Below are 24,082 nucleotides of genomic sequence, written 5' to 3'. Positions count from 1 at the left end.
TCAGGTGTCAATGGTAACCCCATACACAGCAATTTTCATTTCCATTGAAAGCTTGGATGACAGAGCAATACCAAGTTAAACATGCATTGTAATTTTGTGCCAGGGTTCTACTGGGGAGTAAATGGAGGCTTTTTAATTAAATCTTGAATACTATTACTATATAGTATGTTGTGTAGTGAAACATGGCTTACTTTGGTGTATTGCTATAATTCTCCATGTATACTTTTTGTATGTAGCTCAACAGTAAAATATTTGCTTGAGCCACCCTAAATATCCCACCATGATGAAAAATGTTGTGTATGGAAGACTGATCATAAATTGTAACTATTAATGAAACTCGTATGCATACTCTTAAGCATACATCAAAATATATACTATGATTGTCGAAAGCTAGCCTGAAATGTTTAAATGGTAACTACAGTATATACTACAAACTATGTAAACTAAACAGTTCATTTGAGATGGAGTTTAGAGTTCTGCTGCAATGATGCCTTTAGCCCATTGAAGAACTTTTACATCTTGTATTTTTGTATTAGCAATAAACGATTTCTCTACTGTGCACTGTCCAGAAAAGCTGCTTGCTATTCCTGTAAAAATCATCTTCCCATTTACACCATTGTTAATAATTGCTGACCCAGTGTTTACAGCACAACTATTATCTTTGCTGAAACCCACACAAAAGATAGCAGGGTTACTTTCAAGATCAACAGCTTCTTTATAAAATTTCTGCAAGCAGGTAGACAATGGTGTTATGAATACGTGAGCTAATCTCAGTGCTGCATTTTCTTTAACTACATTATCAGAATTTTTTAGACCAAATGTAATATAACTATTACGCTTGCCATATTCATATAAATCATCATCACCAGAATTTTCAAGGCATAATGGAAGGGTTTCATTTAACACATATACTGGTATAGGAGATTTGGCTTTGATTAGTGCAAGATCCATAACTTTAGCTGAGGAGCTACTGTTATAATTTGGATGACGGTATATTTCTGATGCAGAGATTTCAAGTTCACCATCTTCCTGAACAGAACATGGTCTTGACTTGTTAAGCCTAAGAGAGAGAGAGCTTACATTAACACCACAAACACACTTTGCCGAAGTAACAATCCACTGATCATTGATCAGATTTCCATTGCACACTAGAGATAGATCATTCTTATTGCATATTGTCACATGCCAAGTTGCTCTTGTTGAGTCATAGAGGAATGTTGTAGATAAGTCTGCACATTTGATACAACTTTGCTTATCAGTAGACAGTGTATATCCATCATTGCAACCACATTTAGAGTTGTTGTAACAGAAGTGTTCACATTGTTCACAATAATCATTGTCTACAATTACACAGTAAATGTTTTCATAATGAACAACACAACATGTTTACCATATTAGTGGGCTACACAAATGTACACATAAGTACAGTCATTCAAGTCTTACAGTCTTAAAGTTAGTAGGCTATATACAGTACCACCATTGTGGGCTTGCACATGTTGCATATATACATGATTATCAAAATTAATAACTAACTTTTGGCTAGCCCTATATTATTTATGATAAAGTACCTGGTAAAGGCAGAGCCTGTATACCAGAAGGCCTTATAAAGGCCTAAGATGTTTATATTTAACTGCACTAAGTATCTTAGAAAAGTAGGAGAAAGAAGAAAAAATCCATGACTGGACCTGGGCAGCCTCGAACCTGCAGCCATTTGATTAACACTCGAACACTTATGGCTTTTCTAATAACTAACTAGCCAGAGATGTAATGGGTCCAAAAAGTTAACAGCATTATAGTGGTACCATATTCAATTAAATTTTCATGTGTGAAAGTTTGAAACAGTAAATACAAAATTAATTGAGATGTACCAATTCTCTGATCCTATTTTACTGATAATTTACTGCAATACCTGATTGTAGGGCTCTTTCAGTATTATTTGTACAGAACCCACTAAATGTAATGATTGCAAAGCTAATGAGGTTGAACACATACTGTACCAGTAAAGCCAAAGCAGTTAATTAGATAGGTGGGCTACTGTAGGTCTCTAATAATCACTGTTTATTTCAGGTCTGGCTTGTGGTTACCACAAGCCATTAACAAATTACCTAAATTAGTGATGCACCAATTAATCAGCAAATCATTGGAAATCAGTTTATTGGCCAGATTTTAGATATTGAAAATCACATAGTATATAGCTGATACTGGTAACTGATCTGATATTTACATTTGCCAAAATTTTACAGACAATTTGTAAAAGTGCCATTTTAAAACATTATTGAAAGCAATAACATCAGGGTTAGTAAAATTAATTGGTTAAATATTTGGGTAATAGTTACCAAAACCGACATTGGGATATTCTGCATCTCCTATCAGTGCATCACTAACATAAATACATGTCTGAACCTTTGATACCAGCCCTCCCTGATTGTACTGCACCTAAATAGAGTACCAATCTGCTAGTTATAGCCCATTGCAACCGATTTCCGAGTATGGTACGTAACAACAGCTCAAGTAATTATTGAAATCTACCAAGCATGCACTCATCCGATTATTAGTACATCTCTAAAATTTAAGGCTAACATGTTCTACACACTCTCTTTATGTAGCAATACATAGTAAGAATAACAATTATGTTAAATGCAGTAAAAATGTATTGTATCCATGTAAATACTGCATGCAATGCATATCTTACCAGTTTTATTAATAGGACAAGGAAGTGGATTGTTTTTATTGTTACAATTGAAGCATGATGTAGAGCCATTATTAACAGAGTATGTTCCTGGAGGGCACACTTCACATGGTTCAACACCTGTTACAGAAAACATCCCTGGGGAACACTGTTGTGTATCATAACAACTGTCCTTAAACCTTGCACCAGTTGTCAGAGTTATGTAATTTACTGGACATTTCTTGCAATTAGTTTGACCTTGCAACTCCTGATATTGCCCAATCTGGCATAGTAGGCATTTTGGAGTTAAATATCTTAGAATTCTTCCATCATCTTTCACCAATTTTTCGTCAGCTAAAATTTGATGGCTTCCAGGTGGACAACTTACTGAAAATAAAATAAAGTTATAAGTATAACTACTGTGTAACCAATAATGTGCATAATATAGGATTATTGCTACTACAACTTACCACACAAAAGGTTATTTGTAGTTGAAACTTGCTTTCCAGGAGGACAAGTCAACTTTATTTGGCCAAATCGCATTGATGATGGATCACTTTTATACCCATTGGTATAAAACAGTTCAGAATTACCTTGTAACATTTTCCAAACTGACAGCCATTCTTCTCTGGCTTGTTGTGCCAAGAGGTTAAAATCTGACAGTGACATATTTAGGTAGCTTATATTCTCAATGTAAAGTGTAACACTAATACTAATGGTTGTAGCAGATACAGGAATTATTGCAACATTTTTCACTGTTGTTGAACCAAATGATATCAGTGTGGGCAATACACTAAGAACTTCTTCTTGCAATGTTTTCACTGCAGTTGGTGATAGAATAGTTTTTGCATGTTTATCATTTCCGGTACGACCTGATCCCAAACTCATAATGTCAAGGTTAATATCTGACTGAGATGCAGCAATAAAATTGATTTGACTACTTTGAGTTACCTGAAGTACTGTTGACTCCAACACAGTTAGGTTAACAATCCTTGATCTTAGTTCACCTTGTTCGTTGAAAGCTTCACAATAGTAAGAACCTTCATTTTCTGCTAGTGGACTAGCAATAGTAAGCTCATTCTGATTTTGACCAGGTATCAGACCAAATTCTGAAGCTCCCTTTTGTTGAAAATACCATCGATAACTTGGATATGGGAAACCAGTAGCATTACTTTTAAAAGTAGCACCATTCATATCTCCAGAGTACACATCTACATTTTCAGGTTGAAGGAGAAATGATGGAAACTGTTGTATGTCCACCAAAACATTTGTACTAGTCACACTGGACACCTGATTAGTGACAACACACGTGTAGTTCCCACTGTCACTGAGCCTGACATCTGATAATACCAGTGTGCTACCTCTTTGATTGGGTATTTGTACAGAATTCTTTTTCCAAATAAAACTAGAGTAGTCCTCAATCTCAACTTCACATGCCAACTTTATTGTTGTGTTTTCCCTAGCAGCAAAACGATATGGTGGCTGGATAGATACAATGGGTGGATTGGTGCACCAGTAATTGTAGAGCAAAGGATCATTTGCAAGTTTATATATCTTATGTGTATTATCAACAGCTGAAAATATGCTGAAGTGTTGTATCAAAGCTAAATCTAATAAATTTTCACTAGCTGTAGGAAGTAATCTAGACCCTTCAAAATTTAATACAGGAATATCATTTACAAGATCTTCCACTGTATCCACAACTTCTTGCAAACAGTCTGAAAAGCTCAAACAAGGAAGTCCTGCAGCTCTTTTTGTTTCATTATGTAAATATTCCATCTTAGCTTGCCAGGATTTAAATAAGTCTAGATCAAAAGTGTTATTGATGTACTGATTATTCAAAAGGTGTTCCTTAACCAGTTCTATTGCTTCATCAATTACATTAGATCTGTCAGCAGACTCATTCAAAGTAGTTACATTGTTACTCATCAAATTCGTGACATTGAGAGGAGCAGACACAATGTCCATCAAGTCTAAGATTTCATTAATGTTGTTATCTATATCAGATATTGATGAAAGAGCTATTGTGGCTATTGAGTAAATTGATGTATTGAGTGATTTAACATAGGAAAGTATATTTTTAATATCAGTGCATCTTCTCTGAAAATGAAAATAGTTAGCATCTTCCAATAACTTGTTAGCAGTGTTTCTGTATTGTCGTTTTCTTCTGCGATGTAAGACAACATTATCAGTAATGTCTGCTGCTATGTTCTGCAGTGATGTATTCAGACTATTAAAATTTATATAGGCTCCTTCAGTTGTACTTTTATCATGGGGATGAATTGAAATGTTAATGTTTAATTCTAGTATTGTTGGTGACTGTGTAACTATTGTAGTGTTAAAAGATACAGATTTAATTTCAATGTAAGCTGAAGGTGAAGACCCACAGGTATCTCTACTCTTAACCTTTTCAAGTAAATCAAGTGGGTGTTGCTGTTTTATAAGTTGATATGCTCCTGAAGCAATAGTAAAAGCAATCTGTGTCTCATTCAAGGCAATTTTGCTTGTGTTGAATCGTCTTACATTAAGGATGTGGCGTGCCTTATAACGCCTCAAACGCAAATTTGTAACAGCTTCTTTTATCCTGAAATCATCTAACAGTTCAGAAATTCTAATCGGATCATGCTGTGTGATATTTAGATTTGAGTAAACCATAATTCTTTGATATTGACAATGCTGATTCTCCCTTAAACAAGCAATGTCTTTCGTTTTCTGATTACACTCAACTTTTCCACAGCATTGTGTTTGAAGTGGAACACTGGTATGCACATCTGCACATGGTTTGTGGCAAGTTGTGTTTATAGCTTTTATACAAGGAATTAAACAAGAGCCAGCAGTAACATTTTGTTGGCATAATCGACAAACTTGCTTTGGTATACATAATTCTGGACAATCTTTGATTCTACAAGTTCTATTAATCAAATTTTGAAAGTTATTATTAGTAATCTGTAGTTGGTTTGTTAATGAAACTATGTTATTTTTTATGGTCAGCAGCTCTGCTTCTGTCTTTTGTACCAAGTCATTGCTTTCATCTTTAGCAACTTCAATTTCTTTGTAAGTTAACTGTGCAATGGAATACTGTGATACAGTTCTATTGTATACTTTTTCAGCATTGATTACTTTAGAGGTAGACCGATTGTACAACATATCAAAATATTTGTTTATCTGTTTGCATAATCGGTCTGTAATATTATTGGAAACAGGTGAAAACAGTCCATTTATATGAATGGGTGCATTGTTCCAGTCATTTATCTGTTTAATCTTTCCAGATAGCTTTGTGGAATACCCCTCAAACATATCAACTACTTGCTCAAAATACAATTGTTGGTCATCAATTGTAGCTGTGCAATTAAAATCTACACCAAACAATGAGAGACGTAGATTAAATAACTTTGCTTGCAATGAATAAGTGTTTTTGGAGAATGTGGCATAGAGTGCAGTCCTGTTGGAATTAGATACTGGTAACAATGTGATGAAATTTCCTAAACTAACACTTTGTACATGTGGAGGAAATGTACTCCAAGCTATAAAAGTATCAGTGTAATCCAAGATAGAGCAAAATGGACTGTAAGTGTTGTTGCATTTATCAAAAATGTATAAGTGACTTTGCAAACCAAGAATTGAAAAAGATCCTAGTTTGAGGCCAAGACACTGTGATACAATACTCATAGCTTCCATATCTTCATAATTATCATCCATCAATACAAAACTCTCAAGAGAACATCTAAATTGTGTACGCAACCCAAACATTTTTTTTGGTGGCACTACCAGTAGAGTAGAGAAAAAATCAGTTGAAGAGCTTTTTATTTGGTAAATTAGATTCAGTGCAAATCCTGGGCATCCATGGAATGTGTTTGTATCTGTACATACACATGAAATCGCTTAAATATAGGGTATACGCACTTTTTTGTGATTTAGTGTGATTGCTGCAACATTTTACACAGGCAAAAGACTAGGAATATGAGAGGGGGATAAGCTTAGATTGAATAAATTATTCATACTTCAGTCATAGCCTACACTTAGTTTTGTGACATTACAAACAATATTTTATAATAAGTAGTGACAGGCTGCATACTTTTATAGTCACAGGTTTAAAGTAGTTCATTGTTTAAGTCCACTTTGCTGTGAATCACAATAGCTACGTACACTATAATATCAACTAAGCAAATGTACTTACTTTTGCTGAGGAATAGTGAAGGTTTGGTAGCATTTGTGAATAAAATTTCACCATATTGGTGTACTGTAACTTTCAACTTTATTAATCCCATAAGGTAACCAAACCAAGACAGTTTTTTTCTTGGATGAAACACCTGTGAATTCAACAATATAAGATTTTGCATGGTATGCAAAATTGTATAACAATATTATGTATTTATTAGGGGCATAGTCAGGGTTTTCTAGAAGTAGGTTCGGATTAGTAGTACAAAGATTGTCTTTGTGGGAAGGCCTGGGTGCTTCCACTCAACCACACTTAAATAAAAATATTATGATGTATACACAAAATGTTCCTTTTGGCAGTAACATTAAAAGGTAATGTTTGTGCATCTAAATGCTGTTTATACACCTTGTGGAAACTATAAACTTAACTAGTGCTCTAAACCTTCCTTCACTATCTTACTGAAGACATCATGCAGATAGATTGATGGTGTACAATATTTTACGTCCCAATGTCACTTCACAGTCTGAAGTGTTTTTCAACAGCAGTTGTCTAGTGTAACGTTCAAGCCGCATGCACAAAGATCTCTTTGAAGTAATTTATTCTCTATATGATTAATAAATGATTGGAATAATCTACCTAAAAAAGTAGTGACAGCTAACTCAGTAAATATCTTCAAGATTCAATTTTGATTATTATTTTCTCTAATGATTTACTTTCTTTATGTACATGAGCAGGACTCACAGGCTTATGCCTTTTCTTTCCTTGTAACAATAATAATTAAATAACCAATAACAAAGTAATAAGAATAATAATACAAAGTTTCATCATAATGCGTCATAAATAAGGCTACTATTTGATTTTCTGTTTTTCAACAGCGCCTACATGTATGTTTACTGCTGCACATATTTCCCCATTATTAAAGACTAGCTGTAGTACCTGCCCTATCGTGCAGGGCAGTATGTACAATGACATGGAAATTAAATGAAATTACAGTTGGTAATATACTATTATAGATACTTTATAAAAGACTAAGGAAACAATGTGGTGTAAGGATTGCATGAATGCAATAATTGTGGAGAAGTGCACTCTTATTGGAATATTTTGTGACTTAAGTTGCTCAAATTCTACCATCAACCAAACATACCATGAATTACTGTAATCTGCACTACAACGATTCTGTTATGACAAAATATAACGGCTTTATAAAATATAACAGCATGGGCACAGAGTGGGGGCTAGCAAGAAATAATAATAAATGAAAACAAAACTTTTTGAGTCATCCAGCCCAAGACAGCTCATGGAAAAAAACCTGCCAGCCTTTACTTTTGTTTTGCTGCACAGGAAAAACCGAAAAATGCTCCACTCTGCTTTGTATGCATGTGTAGAAAGAGTTCAAATCATTGCTGCAAAGTCTATAAATAGCTCCCATTTTCACAATGTGCCGCACGTTGTGAAGAACAGTCTGCCACGGGACTGTGTCATTTCACTGTGTAGTTGCAGTCATCCCTCCTCCGAGCAAACCATCCAGGATATGCATAAAGACAAAAGAATAGAAAAGATAAATAGTTTCACACATACATAAATATACAAAGCAACCATCTGATACATTTTTTTACCATAATACCTTCCTTACCACCATCCACAGGTACTGATCCACAATATCACAAAGCAGCAGTAGCAGCAGACAAACCTAACTAAAGTGCATGTGTTTGCCTATCTAAAAACCTCACTATAGACTACATTACGTGTTTTGCAATCCCCTCTAACTAAAAGTGTCAATCTATCTGCTGAACCTACCCTAGATAGTGCCACATAAAGCATGCCGTGTGTGAAGCTTTCGTCCATCAAATCTAATCCTACAGCTTTAAAAGTTTGGCCCTGGCTTTTGTTAATGGTCATGGCAAAGCAAAGTGCAATTGGAAATTGAAGCCGTCTAAATTCAAAAGGCAAAACCGAGTTACTTGGAATGAGAGGAATGCGTGGTATTATAATATCGTGTCCTGCATATCTACCGTGAGAAATCTTGGCCTCTACTGTGTTAGCCAACAGTTTAGTAACTACACACCTAGTGCCATTAGTAACCCTTGGAGGATCTAGAGAGCGTAGAATAATAATAGGAGCGCCTACTTTAAGTAAGAGAAGATGCTGAGGTAGTCCAGATACCTCTAAAGAGTTCAAGAATTCTGTTGGAAAGTGAACAGCCTGAGATTCATCAGGTATGGTGTCCAAGGACCTGTAGTCATAGCAGTCACCAGGTAACTGCTCCACCAGAGTCATGTTGATGGAATGAGTGGTCTTGTTAAGAGGAGCAAGAATGCAGCGTTCAGAAAGCCAAGCCAAGTCCCTAAAGTTAAGAGAGCAAACCTGGATACACCCTGGAAACCAGTTCCTCCTTGCTATCCACAAAGGTTCCCATGGTGTCAGGTAGCTGGACAACATCAAGTAGAGTGTCAATAGGAAACTTCCCATCTCCAATGGCCAATAGTTCTTCAGCGAATTGTCCAGCTGTCACATCCCCACACAGGTGCACTCTCATGTTAGTGTGTAGTTGTTTAACCACCACACTGTCCCACAGATGAGATCACTTGAGGCAAGCATCAACAATGTTACCTCTAGTGCCACCTTGAATGACAGGTAGAATCTGCCTGAAGTCACCACACAGTAGCATGCACTTGCCTCCCATTGGATTATCATTCACTTTTGCCATTCTGTTGAGTAGAGCCAAGCCCGTGGTTTCCCAAAAATCATCTCCTTTGTGAGCATCTCTAACAATTTCTTCACCTTAAGCCTAAACACACGGGCCACTAAGTCTGGACGGTCCAGAGGTTCTTGACCTGGTAGTAGATTGTTCCTAATCTCTGGCCAATTAGGATTGGTGGTCATGGTGATAAAGAGGTCGGGGTGGCCATACTTCCTAACGTAGGTCATTGCATCCTGCTGACACTCATGCATGTAGCGTGGTCCACCAGTAAATGACGACGGTAGGATCACCCTACGACCAACATTCCTGGGGTCACCATCCCCATCTACCATTGCATCCCGCAAATCCTGGTAGCAATCAGCACGTAGTGCCTTTTGCTCACGCCTGAGAAACTGTAAGCGCTCAGTTTCAATCTTACAGTAGGCGTCAACCAGGAATTGCTGGAAAAGCCTTTTAGCCTTAAGCAATACAGGCACTTGCTGCCTGACCATGATGTGGTAGCGGTAATACACCATGGCTGTCAATTTCCTACCATTAGCCAATTTCAGGTTGATGTGCCATCCATCGGTGCCATAAGAAAAGAGTAAAGGATACTGTAAAGGATCATACCCCCTATGAAGTTCAGAAATGTGCTGCAAAGACCCATCCCTATAGTGCAAAACTATGTCCCTATTATTTACATTATCATTAGGCATTAGCACTCCTACCTCGTCACACATCGGGCTATTGTACCTCCTAGCATGCTCTCCTACAGGCCGTTTGTTCTCATTAATCACTACCCTAATATTTGCTGGCTCATCATGCTGCTCAAATATTTCTTTAGCTACCTTAATAAGTTGAACATAGTGATTATTGTCATGCAAAAGCTCAGTAATACCCCTAACTATGTCAAGCCTTAACCCATCAACTATCCCACATCTTGTAGCTACTTCAGTTTGCTGGTTGTCGATAAAATAAATTTGGGAAAATTTAGGAGACTCACCTGTTGATGGAACTAAACTACCTATACGATGATAGACTTGACCCTGTACACTAAAAGATAGTTAAGCCCCCTAAAGCTTGGGTGTGTGCTTGCACGTACCTGTTGTCTGCGTGCTGTGTTAGCCTGCTGCTCCAGAGCTCTGTAGAGTGGATCAGCTCGAGCTTGTTGATGGGAAGCTGTATCTTGTTGTTGCCCCTCCCTCCTTGTTACTGGGTCTTCACGCGCAAGTCGACGGGCGGCTGTTTCACGCTGCTGTTCTTCTTCTCTGGTGGCCGGGTCCGCACGCGCAAGTCGACGGGCAGCTGTATCACGCTGCTGTTCTTCTTCTCTGGTGGCCGGGTCCGCACGCGCAAGTCGACGGGCAGCTGTTTCACGCTGCTGTTCTTCTTCTCTGGTGGCCGGGTCCGCACGCGCAAGTCGACGGGCAGCTGCATCGTGGATCCATTCCTGTGATCTTCTTTCTTCGTCCTGGCGGGCCTCACGATGGGCTTCTGCGTCACGTTGTCGTCGTCTCTGTTGTGAGTCCAGTTCACACCTAGCACTGGATGAGGTGGTAGCTCCAGTTGAAGCCTCCTGGCGACGCAGTGTTTGTCGTTCTGCTTCTTCCCGTCTCTTCTCTGGATCCAATTTTTGGTTCTGCTTGCGTCTCTTTGCTTGAAACGCACAAAAAGTAGACGATCGTTTTCGCTTAGGCGGCATGCTCGGGCATGCTTACACAGCACATCAAATGAATTTGAATTAGAAATATCACGTGTGTACAGTTGGCAAAAACACATGCAGTACAGTGCGAAAAAAGGTGTACTGAAAAGGTGCCCAAAACAAAACAAAAAAAAATTAACACCAGCTGGACTCGAACCCACAACCTCGCGCACATAAGACAGGCACCTAAACCATTAACCTATCTACTTCACCACATTGTTAAAGCAATATATTTGTCTCATAAAGACTTGTACAAATGGACTGAGATAGGTGTTTACTTGCGGTTTGCATGCGGTTTATAGAAAGAATTCAAGCGAATTTTAGTCTACACACCTGCCTTCAACGGCCCCTAGACGACTAACGATAGCTCGCACGAACTTTTCGAAAGCGTCATTGTTGAGCTCAATAATCAGCGCTTCCGTGATGCCAAAGACGCTTCCAAACGCGCAGCGGTTCGAGAGTACAATGCGTGACATCAAATGGAATGCAGACAGACGGACAGACGGCTTTTCACTCTTATAATATAGATTTAACCATTATCTCATCTGATTAACCAAATATTGAGGATGAGCAGTTCAGTTTTCAAGATTGCTGCACTCATACACTAGCTGTTTAGGGAATTGTAGACAAGAGAACGTGAAAGATGGTGCAATGAAGTTTACAAGTAAGAAGTTGATCCTCGACGTGTTTCATGGCTGATGTTGATAAGTTAGCTGTTATGGAGTATCTGGCTATAAATCTGTAGTTGTATGTAATCCAATCTGGGAAAATCGGGCTTATCGCCTGTTTAAAAGTATCGAGAAACGCCGGTTTTAAGTCAGTATTTAGTGCATTGTAGCTCGCCAATGGTTGAAGCTATGTGTACCAAATTTTCGCACGTTTTACACCAATTCCTTACCTTCCACAGCATCCACTGTACAAGTAGCCAACAACTAAGTTTCCTGCCATTTTTAAACTGAGGTTGACTGTATCAGGCGAACTGCAAAATGGGTGGAAGGCAGGCAAAATAGTGTTCAAAAATTGAAAAGGAAGGCGTAGGGATGAATTAGGCCAAGTTTTGGGCTATTGAGGTCTTAAAATTCGCTAAAAAGAAAAAAATTCACAGCAGAGGTTCCTTATTCAACACCACAGAGCTGTACAGCCACATACAGTCATCCTCAGGCTGACCAGAGCTCTATTAAGGCCCCACACTGCACGTACAGATCACCATTGGGCTTGGGAAAAGCAGCCAGCAAAACCAGACCACGAAGATTTTGATTGTGGAATTAGATAGTTTATTCATGTAGCTTTGTGTTCTGGGTGAAATATCAAATCTGCTGACATGGGCGATAAGACCGGTTTTCTCATACTGGGTCACAATTTTCAATTTCAAACTGCCCCCTGGAGTATGACACTTCTACAAATCATGTACGCCCTTCAGTTCCAAATCACAAATCTCCAGCAATTTTCCCACACAAGTAATTAATGCTGCTTGAAAACTAGTCTCAAAAAGATATTTATAAACAATACAAGCTTACAGTAATACAATACTAGCTCTTAATCAAGAGCTAATGTCCTTCAGAACCCAGTAATAACCTTAGAAATCACATTATGGCAATCACACGTGATGTTTCAAATCACTAATCAAGTTTCAAATCATGTACAGATTTGCAAAGGTGTCACACCCCTCGAACTGCCCTGCTAGCCAAGACAAGAAAAGCCAACCCTTCCTCATAGTGACGTGATAAGGATGGATGCATAGTCTGTCTATGCTGTTAGTCTGGAAAAGACCTGAGACTTCTCACCATCTGGGTGAAGAACATAAAAAATTTTCTTATGTCATTTCAATGATGGTTCAAAACATTTGGTAGTAGTAGTAGTTGGTGTTTCTGTGACTACACATGGTGCAATATACCAGCAGCTCACTAGGAGCTCCACCCAGTTCTAATCAAAGATAAAATGTTTTGTGCTTTTTTGGTTTGTTTTGGGATATTTTGCAGCATAAAAGTGATGTAGGGTGATCTAGTGAAGATTTGAAGCTGCTGTGAAGCGTGACAGGTGAAGTCAAACTTGGATGATTTTGCTGTCTCCCTTGATGCATAGCTTAGAGCGAGGCATGGAAGCTGTGGATGAAATAATAATAGTTGACAACCGCTGCAACCAAATGTTCAGGGACATCTTTTGCCATAGTTGTAGTCTATATAATTGATGATCGTTGTGGCTGCAGAAGTGCTGGAAATGGCTAGAAAGAGCAACACGATTCTTTGATACTGCAGACAACTTTGACGCTTGTCACCCAGATTGTGAGAAGTTTCATCTTTTCCAAACTAACAGCATAGACAGACTATGCACCCAACCATATCGAAATACTATGTGGAAAACTTGGTTTCTCTTGCCCTGAGAGGAGGGCAGTTTGAATTTGAATCTTTGTATTCCTTTGTCTGTTTTTTCAAAGAAAGCAACTGTGTCGGGCACCCAGCCAATCATTCACTTATTTCTGTTACATCAACTCTGGATATGATTTGGCTAAGTAGCAAGACTTAGGTTCATCCGGTCCTTTGTGTGGAACACAAAATTTTAAAAATAAATCTTGCATCTTGTGAGATACTGAAAGCGATATTTCTGTGAAGACACAATCGTGCCTCCGGTTTCAGTGGTGGATCAAGCAATGAGATACTACAATGAACATCCCACAATGGTAGAGGCGTTGATTTGTAGAAGATGATTTTTGGATTGGAGACCCTAACATACTACGACAATCGAGGACTTGTTTCTTGCAACTTCATTTTTCACATTGCGTACCCTACATTAGGCTACTACGTATTTGGTGATTTTGCATTTTTCATTCAAAATTCCAAAGAATAGATCATTACCGTTACCCATTATCTCTAGTACTTGCCACAATATAGCTATTCTCATACTTCTAAACTATACTCTGCAGAGCCTGATGCTCTCTGCGTAGCTAACAGAGAATTTGCTAACAACATAGCTAATTAAGCAACTAGCTATACTCTTCAGATATATATAGCTACATAAAGTCATCCTTCATCACTTGATTAATTCCAGTCTGCCACAGCAGCCAGTTTATAACATTGTATTATTGTTTGGATCACGTGATCTCACGTGACACAGTTGTATGTGACCCAGTCTGAAAAAACCGGTCTTATCGTCCATGTCAGCAGATTTGATTTTTCACCCAGGACACAAAGCTACATGAATAAACTATCTAATTTCACAATCAAAATCAGCTTGACCTGCGTGGTCTGGTTTTGCTGGCTGCTTTTCCCAAGCCCAATGGCAATCTGTACGTGCGGTGAGGGGCCTAAATGGAACTCTGGTCAGCCTGGAGATGACTGTATGTGGCTGTACAGCTCTGTGGAGTTGAATAAGTACCTCTGCTGTGAATTTCCTTTCATTTTAGCCAATTTTAAGACCTCAATGGCTCAAAACTTGGCCTAATTCATCCCTACATCTTTATGTCAATGTAAATTCTGTAAATAATTTTAAATCCTTATTAGGTAATTACTTATTTGATTCGAGATTTACTTTTGTAGAATGGTTAATTGTACTTTTGTGTGCAGATCCGGTATACAGGCTGTGCCTTTACCAGTACTTTAATCATAATCATAATCATAATGGCAAGGGTGCCATATGGGCGAGCGGTTGCTCGCAAAGGAGCGTGTTCAGTTGGACCACCACTCGAGCGCATCTTGAGCACAACTAATAAAAGTACAGCTGTGCAACATATTTATACACAAACATGAAAATGACCTAAGTGATATGTGTGCATGAATTCATGTAGCTACAAGGTGAGTCAGCTCTGAGGTAGTTGCTGAGTGAAGTGAGCTGGTCGCTGATGCAACTGTGAACTGCTGAGTGAGCTGGGTCAATCACTGGCTGTTACAGTATTCCCCCTTCAGTGAGCAGATAGTGAACGATATGATCTGATAGGAGTGTGAATGAGCAGTGACAGTTGTAGGTGCCAGTGATGAAGGTTGCAGTAGAGCCTGTCCTGTCAGTGACATGGAGTATGGTGCTGACTTCACCAGTTGGAGAAACCATAGTGTGGGTCAGTCAGCAGTGTGCAGGTGACTGAGTTGATTGACTGATGTTGATGTTGGTTGTCGATAGGTCAGTGAACTGCTGAGTGAGCTGGGTCAATCACTGACTGCTACACCATCCTTTTCAACTTTTGAACACCATCTCGCTCGATACAGTCAACCTTGATTTAACAACTATCTAAAATGGCAGGAAACTTAGTTGTTGGCTACTTGTACAGTGGATGCTGTGGAAGGTAAGTAATTGGTGTGAAACGTGTGAAAATTTGGTACACATAGCTTCAACCATTGGTGAACTACGTACAACACCTTAAATACTTAAAACTGGCGTTTCTCGATACTTTTAATAGGCGATAAGCCCGGTTTTCCCACACTGGGTCACAGTTCGTATTTCGTGTTTCTGCTTTTTGAGAAAAAGCAATCCTGTGCTGGGAACCCAGTGAATCATTCGCTTATTACTCTGTGTTAGGCACCAGCCTATTATGCTGGCATAATTTTGAGCATAATAGGTGCCTGAAAGCATCAAGTATAATGCTAGCATAATAGGCAAAATAATTGTCATACTGTAAGCAAAAATGCATGCCACAGAACAAGGTTGACTTACAATAATAGAACAGTCGATGCCACTGATATGGCTTTAAGTAGTTATCTGACATAACTGTTATTATAGTTTACAGTGCTTGCACAACGAGTACTTTTTACAATTAACCAGTTGTTCATAAGCCAAAGTTTATCATTTATCATTATCCATAGAAAGTAACAAAACATTGGAACTGTGGCAAAAATTTTGAGCATAATTATGAGCAACATTTTCAGCATAGCATAATAGGTAAAATTAAAAGCATAATAGGCTGGTGCCTACTCTGCATACTTTTTAACTACATTAACATCTAGCTAATCAGTGTTGTAAGTGGGTCAGTGCTGTTGACCCGTTTGACCCACTGCCCCGAATAGTAATCCGGATGGGACCCGGATCTGACCTGCATGTGACCCAGTTTAATTAAAATAGAGGCATGCTCCAAGAGCTAGATTAAAAGTACACAAGTTCTACTAGTCAGTCCTACATTTTTTATACTATAAAAATGTCTACAAGAAATGGGTAGCTACGTATTATCAAGTTGGTGCGGCTCCATGTATGTATCATCAAGTGAGGGTGGCTCCACGTAAGTTTACATGCAGTTACAGAATTTCCAGAACTTAGTTACCTACGTTTAAAGTGGAAACACCAATCTGGTGATGCATGCAGCCCACAAAGCACAGCTGGTACAATTCTGATAAGTGGATGTGGCTCTACATACCCTGCACAGACAGCAAAGCATATTCCTGAATGGTGGGTGTGGCTCCACGTAAGTTTCTTGAGTGTTTACAACTGCATTCCATCAAGACAACCAAGCTTGTTAACTTATAGTCACACATGATCGCATCCGGGTCAGATCCAGATATTCAGTGAAGTGGATAAGACCCACTTGACCCAGACAAAATGTGACCCAAATGACCCAGAAAATCCGGATGACCCTGCCCATTTACAACCACTGTAGCTAATATCTAGCTAAGCAGCAAGTTAGATTCTGTTCTTTGTGTGGAGAATGAAATTTTAAAAATAATTTTGCATCTCACGAAATACTAAAATTGACATTACTGTGAAGACAACAATCGATTAATCATACCTCCGGTTTCATGGTGGATCTAGCAATGGGATACTACAATGAACATCCCACAATGCTAGGGGGATCGATTTAGAAGAAGAGCTTCATGCAGGCAGTACAGCTCTTGGGAGATGACACATAAATGATGAGTAATCAGGGGCGGATCTAGGGGGTGGGCTTTGGGGGCTGAAACCCCCACCCCCCCTTTACTTATAGGCTTTACTTGAACAACATGCTGAGGATTATAATGAAATTTTGTTGTAGCATAATTATATGATCACTAATAATACAAATACTCATATACCCACCTTATCAATATCTTTCCAAGGAATTATTAGTGGATACTGATGAAAGCTGGAATGGAATGGAACTGAATGGAACCAATAGGGGGCGTGCGCCAAGTTAAAAAAAATTGTTTTAAACAGATTGTGCACTGTTTCCAACTTTCACACACTAACTAGAATTGTGCTAGAATTAGTTGCTTCTGCTATAGACATGCTAGAAAACATTTGCTTGATGGCTCTATTTAATGCCCACTGTAGGAATGTGTTGTACAATCATCTAAGCTGAACAGCGATTATTTAGCTAAGCTGTTAACCTATTTTTATAAGCACTGTTAATATAACATACTGCGGTTTGCTAACTCTCGTAAATCGCTGCCAATAATGGTAGAATTATAGTCGCTTCAAAAAGCCAGCGACACTTGTACAAAAAGGCTCGAATACTGCTACAACATGAAAATACTACAGTAGTTTACCTTTTGGAATGGTAAGGAAATACTTCTACATCAGGATTAAACTAAACTGGATAGGTTTTATTTACACACCTTGCCACGTGGAGGGAATTTAATAGAATTTTCGATTGAACGATTACTTGCATGCCTATAAACAGAAAGAAACTAATTCTAACATAATTCTAGTTATTGTGTGACAGTTGAAAATAGTGCACAATCTGTTTTAAACGATTTTATACTTGGCGCGTGCTCCGATTGATTCCATTCTGTTCCGTTCCATTCCGGCTTTCATCAGTACCCATTATTAGTGGATTTATGCTAATGGTTATGCAACAAGGACCCAGATCAGCATTGGAGGTGTACAAGATCGAGATGCTCTAATACAACATGCACTGAGTCACCTAATGGAACATTCAGCGTAAACATAAAAGTTGGTTCTGTTATGCCAAATCTGCCTGCACCTATACATACAATTATAAGGCTTGTTCATCTACTTGTGTAGTTATTACCGGTACCAATATACTTAATTCAGGTACACAATTTCCATTGAAAATGCTCTCAGATTTAATCTCATACAGTATCATTCAAATTTCAAATGTTTCCAGTATCAACATTATTATTCTATCATGTATGCAATTGTGAGAGGGTGCATCATGTGCTTGGTTGTCTGAACCTACTCAAACCTTCCATTCTACAAGAGAGCCATATAATCTAAAGGCAGTATATAAAATGTGACTGTCTCAGTGAAAACCTGTCCGGTTTGCACAAGTATGCGTATTGAGAAAACCAGGTGGGATCTATTCTACGGAACGGAACGGAATGATGGATTAAACCACAGGACGGAATGCTTCTCAAATGGAAGCTTACAACTTTCCATTGCTGAAACTTCCCTTACAAGTTATCAGTGGCACCTCCAGCTGAGTCCAGTGGGTAAAATAAAAACAATCAAAGGATCGATTGTGAGTTCTTGTTGGTTGTCATTAGTAATGAAGCACTAATTGTGTGATCAGCTATCTCAGTGATGTTCATCCATGGTTTATCTACAGATATATCAAGAAGGGCATTTGTTCTTACTAGTATGTTAGTTGTTTTGCTTATTTTGACTTTAGAAAACAGTCTGGGCCGACTTCTCAAGTCATAAATCAGTATAATGATGCAGTTATACGACAAATATACGTAGCAAGCAGGAAGACACTGATGAAAGGGAAGAGCCAGCTGGACTAAAACTTGATGAATTTTGTGCAGTGTGTGAGGAGCAAATATTTCGGCAGACACTGCAAGGAGGCTATATATTCTGCAAACATTATTAAAGTACATGCATGCTGTTATTAACAGCTGGTGCAGTGGACTGATGTCAGGTGTAGTGTACAGTATTCAGTATTGAGCTGATTTTTCTGTTGCACAAATGCAAGGATGAGTCTGACTGTCCAGCCATGAATCAGGCTAAATGCCAAACTCCAAGATTTCAATTAAGTCTTTCATGCATGTCAGGGGCAGTTTTCCCCTCTGAAATAGTGTGCGCCCCTAAAATTCATCTGGGTGGAATAATTACAGAGTTATACATACTGTATTATTTTAGGGCTTTATCTATTGACAAAATAATACTTTTACCTTTGAAACACCCTCACAGCATTCAAAAGCAGGTAGTGACCTTTTTATTTTTTGGTCTTCAACTTACACTAGGCTGAAGTTGCAATTCCAGAGAACCTGAAACTCCTCTGAAAATTTCTAAATCCCTCCTGCATGTGAAATCATGCCCATATCCACCAAGCAAACGTTGACATGTATATATATATGTGTGATTTCAGTGTATCTATAGTCAGACCAGAAACATAATCCTCACATTAATCATATACCAACTAAGAATCCTAGGTGTAACATTTCACATGCTTCACTGCAGATTAAATTTGTTTGTCTATTTTCAAGTGATTACTAGTCCAGCTGGTCCATGAAATTACACATGAAGAACAAGAAATTACCACCCTTTTAATCTCCAACCACTGTCATCAATCAAGATCTCACCAGTCTTTTTTTTTTCCATCTATGATTTTGGTTTGGAGCAATTTATCTAAAGGTTGTAATTATCAAGTATTTAATCTACAGTTCACCTTATTGTAATTGTACTATATAATTTATTGATTTTTCTTCATTTTCCTTTGAAGTTGTACAGTATAGGTAAACAAGAATAAAATTTTCTCTCCCATCTTATTCTATGATCAAGTTGTGTGGCGCAAGAAGCCGGCGCCACACTGTGAGTATATTAACGAGAAGAAAGAAAACACAATTTTCACACCTTTGTAGCTCCATACTCCCTTATCTGATTGAAACCAAATTTGCTACAGAAGAGCCAAATAGGTAGGGAAATCCACATTCCAAATTCGAAGAAAATCACTCTAGCCATTACCGAGATAAGAGTGGCCAAAATTTGGGGTTTTTTTTCTTCATTTCTTTTCTTCTACTTCTTTTCGCATACTTAGCAAAATCCACCATAAAACACGAATGCGTACTCTAATCAGGCTGAAATTTGGCACACTTAAAGGGCTCATTAAGGCAAATTTCAGTACCAACATGGTAGGAATCTGATGAACATTCACGGGGTTATGACCGATTATTTGCGTAAAATAAGGTCGAAGGTCTGTCATGCCCACAGGGTAAACCACTTGAAAGAATGAGCTGAAAATTGTTATGTAGATCGAGTAACTATTGTAGGAGTGCCATTTTGTGGTTTGAAAGGAGTCCAATTAAAGGCCATCGAGATATGACAAAACCCAACCTGTGTCACAACTATGCTATCGAAGTTTATGAATAAAAGAAACTATTAGTTTTCACGCCTACCAGACAAACCGCTTAGAGCAACGAACTGAAAATCGGCGTGTAGCTGGAAACATTATCATAGGAAGTCCTTGCAGTAGAACAGAAAAATCAGATTACAAACCACTAGGTAATGATTCCAAAGCCAACTACGTGTAACATATGCGAGATCGAGATACTCTAATAAAAGTCACCCTAATAGAGCATTCACCTACGTTCATAACTTACTCCATTATAGAATTATATTACATTGCATGTTATTCTGTAGGGATACAGCTACAAACAGTTAATCTTATAGACAATTCAGCTACAAGCAAGTCACCCTGTAGAAAGTTCAGCTACAAATATGTCACTGTAGAGATTCAGAGCATTATAAGTCACACTGAAGAGAGTTCAGCTATAAACAAATCACCCTGTAGAGAGTTCAGCTACAGCAAGTCACTCTGTAGAGAATTTAGGTACAAACAAGTCACTGTGTAGGCCACGTGATACTTGAATTGTCACAATGCAGTACGTGTACTTTAATAATAGTATTATTATAAGCTGTCAAGAATTGTTTGTGCGCTGCCGGCTAAAATCATTGGTGTGATGGTTTGACCATATGGTTTGACAGCAGTTATTGTGGGGCAAAGAATGCGAGAGGAACTGTGATAGTCAGTCCCACCCTAGCTGTGTCTATATATAGGGGCATTAACTAGCTTTATCTTACAGCTACTGTATGTTGCTGATACATCAGGGGCACCAGAGCAAAGGTAAAAGTGGTAGCTAAGGTCCCTACTGATATAGAGGCCAGGATAGTCAGTACATTCACAAAGATTCCAACACTGATTGCAAGCATAGGCGGTGGAGGGGGGCCATTGTCCTCCAATTTTATGGGATACTGTTTGGAAAAAAGATCGAAATACTCTAATAGAACAGTCAGGAATGGATACTCTAATAGAGCAGTCACAGCATCCAGAGAAGCAGTGTATAGCAAGCTGCTTAGCCACGTATGCGTATAGTTATAAATAAGGAGATATAATTGGCGGAGAGCAGCTATTGTCAGCAGGCCATGACCTTTTTTTTTGGTCTTCAACTTAAAGTTGGCCTGGCCCCCTCACTGTTTGGCCTGCTCCACCACCCCTGTTGCAAGCTCACCTTGATGTTTATCCTTTTCTCCTCAACTCTTAAAATATGGAACAGTTTACCACTTACAGTTATTGAAGCAACAAATTTAGAAGATTTTAAGAAGAGAGTATTGAAATATTTTTGTATTAACCTAGCTGCTGTAAAAATTTTGTGTAATTGTTTGTATCTGTACGTGCATATAGATACTCCACTTTGGGAGGTTTGCACAGTATTTGATATAAATATAAACATTCAATGACGATAAGGTGGCTTATTATTCTGCTGAATGGGCAAGGGAGTCTGCATGGGGGCATGTTCCCTCAGCAAAGTATAAGTACTGCAACTTTTAGTTTTAAGTTGATTGCTACATCAAGCTAGTTTAAAAGTTTGTTTAATTTCAGTGGTGATCAAGGCTTTGGTCTCATACACTGGTTGGATATACTATACTCTGATATCCTTTGGGTGTACAGTACTGTTTCCATCTCCCCAGGTCTTGATGATTGATCATGAGTCCTCTAATCCTTTCTCTGCTACTCCAATCCTGAAGCTGTGACCGCAATGTTACAAATGGTTATATGAAAATAATTGATTACTTAATTATTTAAGGACTCTATAGTAAAAATAAATATTATTTTAGGTATCATTCAAGTTGTGTATCCACGCAATCTATATTATTACATTTGTTTGTTCGATATATACATCCAAGTACTATTAGAAATGTGCATGAGGTAGCTCTATAGCTAAGTTTTATTGCTGAATTATCTGATGCCTTATTGCTTTACCTTCAGCTTCTATACATCTTCTATAATGTGATCTAGAAAATCCACAAGCCTTCAGTAATTGTGAATCCAGCAACACAAAATAAGAGCACCATGAACTATTTAGACACCCATGACTTGCTAATTATGCTAGCTTAATTTTGAGCATGCATAAGATGCCTGAAGTATGATTAATTTACTACAGATGTGAGATACTGTATTGAATGTCACAATGAAGATAAATCTACTCTAATAGAACAGTCAAAAGCTAGCTGTGTGGTAAATTTGAACTGTTTGATTAGGCACTTGACAATTATACAAACATTTGAGCATAAGGTGTCTGAAGCATTTAGCTATCACATTCAGATATGAGATATTGTAAATACTGTAGTAAAAGAATATCACATTCTAAAGATAGATCTACTCTATAGAAAAGTCAGTATATTCAAATTCATACTTCTGGTGTAATAAAACAGTCAATAGTTATCCATATCCATGCCTTTTATAACACTGTAAAAAAAGATGAAAATAATCAACAGGTGCATCCCAAGATATTTTTTATTATACATTTTACTTTCTCATTTCCAAATATCAATTTGTACCAAGTTGCTGTTCCATCAGTGAGCTTATCACTGAAAAAATGAGTGATATCCACCCCAAAAACACCTTTGCTGTAAAAAAAGGCGCGTCCATGAAACTACAAGTACTAGTAAAACAGCTCAGTAATTGTAGAGAAAGACCTCATGAGAGTAAAAACAACTGGCAACTCAAAGAGCTGATATCTGGAGCGGCCAAGAATAAATCTTATCATACAACTAACTGCCATGCATTGGCTGTAAAATAGGTGCACCCATCAAAGTGAAAGTAACTGGCAACTAAAACAGCTGATATCTGAAGCAGCCAAGAATGAATGTTGACATACAATCAATTGCAATTAACAAAAATTTAACATTGAACCTTTACCATTCAGCTGTGTTCTATATTCACTGTATATAGCTGCATCCTAAATTAATTTCTTTTAGCTCTAATTGGCTGGTAATTTGGCCACCTTTTTTGCTCTGTACACTATTATAAAAGGCGGCAAAACTACCAGTTAATTAGAGCTAAAAGAAATTAATTTAGGATGCAGCTATATACAGTGAATATAGAACACAGCTGAATGGTAAAGGTTCAATGTTAAATTTTTGTTAATTGCAATTGATTGTATGTCAACATTCATTCTTGGCTGCTTCAGATATCAGCTATTTCAGTTGCCTGTTACTTTCACTTTGATGGGTGCACCTATTTTACAGCCAATGCATGGCAGTTAGTTGTATGATAAGATTTATTCTTGGCCGCTCCAGATATCAGCTCTTTGAGTTGCCAGTTGTTTTTACTCTCATGAGGTCTTTCTCTACAATTACTGAGCTGTTTTACAAGTACTTGTAGTTTCATGGACGCGCCTTTTTTTACAGCAAAGGTGTTTTTGGGGTGGATTCTTACTACTTGGTTGTATAATTAGCACTTTACAGTGACCAGCACTGAAGGTCTGACAACAACATGTGCTGCACTTAGGATTACCTAACCTAATTTCATGGACTTAGACCTAATGACTTGACTTACTGACTGATAAGGTGTAACAGAAAAGGGGCCAAAGTAAGGAAAAAAAAATCCCTCCAACCCCAGGATTCGAACTGCAGGTCACCCAATGTCTAGTTGGGGCCACACTCAGTCTTCCTCCAGGAGGGATGGATTTTCTTCCTTAAACCTAAAGGAATATCTTACACAACTTGATATGCATC

General features: G+C 38.1%; 1 protein-coding gene across 1 annotated transcript in view; it reads right to left on the bottom strand.

The window, feature by feature from the left end:
• Positions 1–293: 293 nt before the first annotated feature.
• LOC136259111 (uncharacterized) overlaps positions 294–24,082 on the bottom strand; it is a 35,797-nt gene continuing 12,008 nt past the window's right edge. The window contains exons 2-5 of the mRNA XM_066052534.1: positions 6,846–6,978; positions 3,139–6,528; positions 2,693–3,055; positions 294–1,340 (exon numbers count right to left, since the gene is read on the bottom strand). Of these exons, the coding sequence (XP_065908606.1) occupies positions 469–1,340; positions 2,693–3,055; positions 3,139–6,528; positions 6,846–6,978 (4,758 nt within the window). The 3' untranslated portion in view covers positions 294–468. The remainder of the gene's footprint in view (positions 1,341–2,692; positions 3,056–3,138; positions 6,529–6,845; positions 6,979–24,082) is intronic.

Source organism: Dysidea avara, chromosome 6 (assembly GCF_963678975.1).
Source record: "Dysidea avara chromosome 6, odDysAvar1.4, whole genome shotgun sequence".
NCBI lineage: Eukaryota > Metazoa > Porifera > Demospongiae > Dictyoceratida > Dysideidae > Dysidea > Dysidea avara.
The sequence above is the reverse complement of the archived record's forward strand: the minus strand, read 5'-3'. Positions and strand labels throughout refer to the sequence as shown.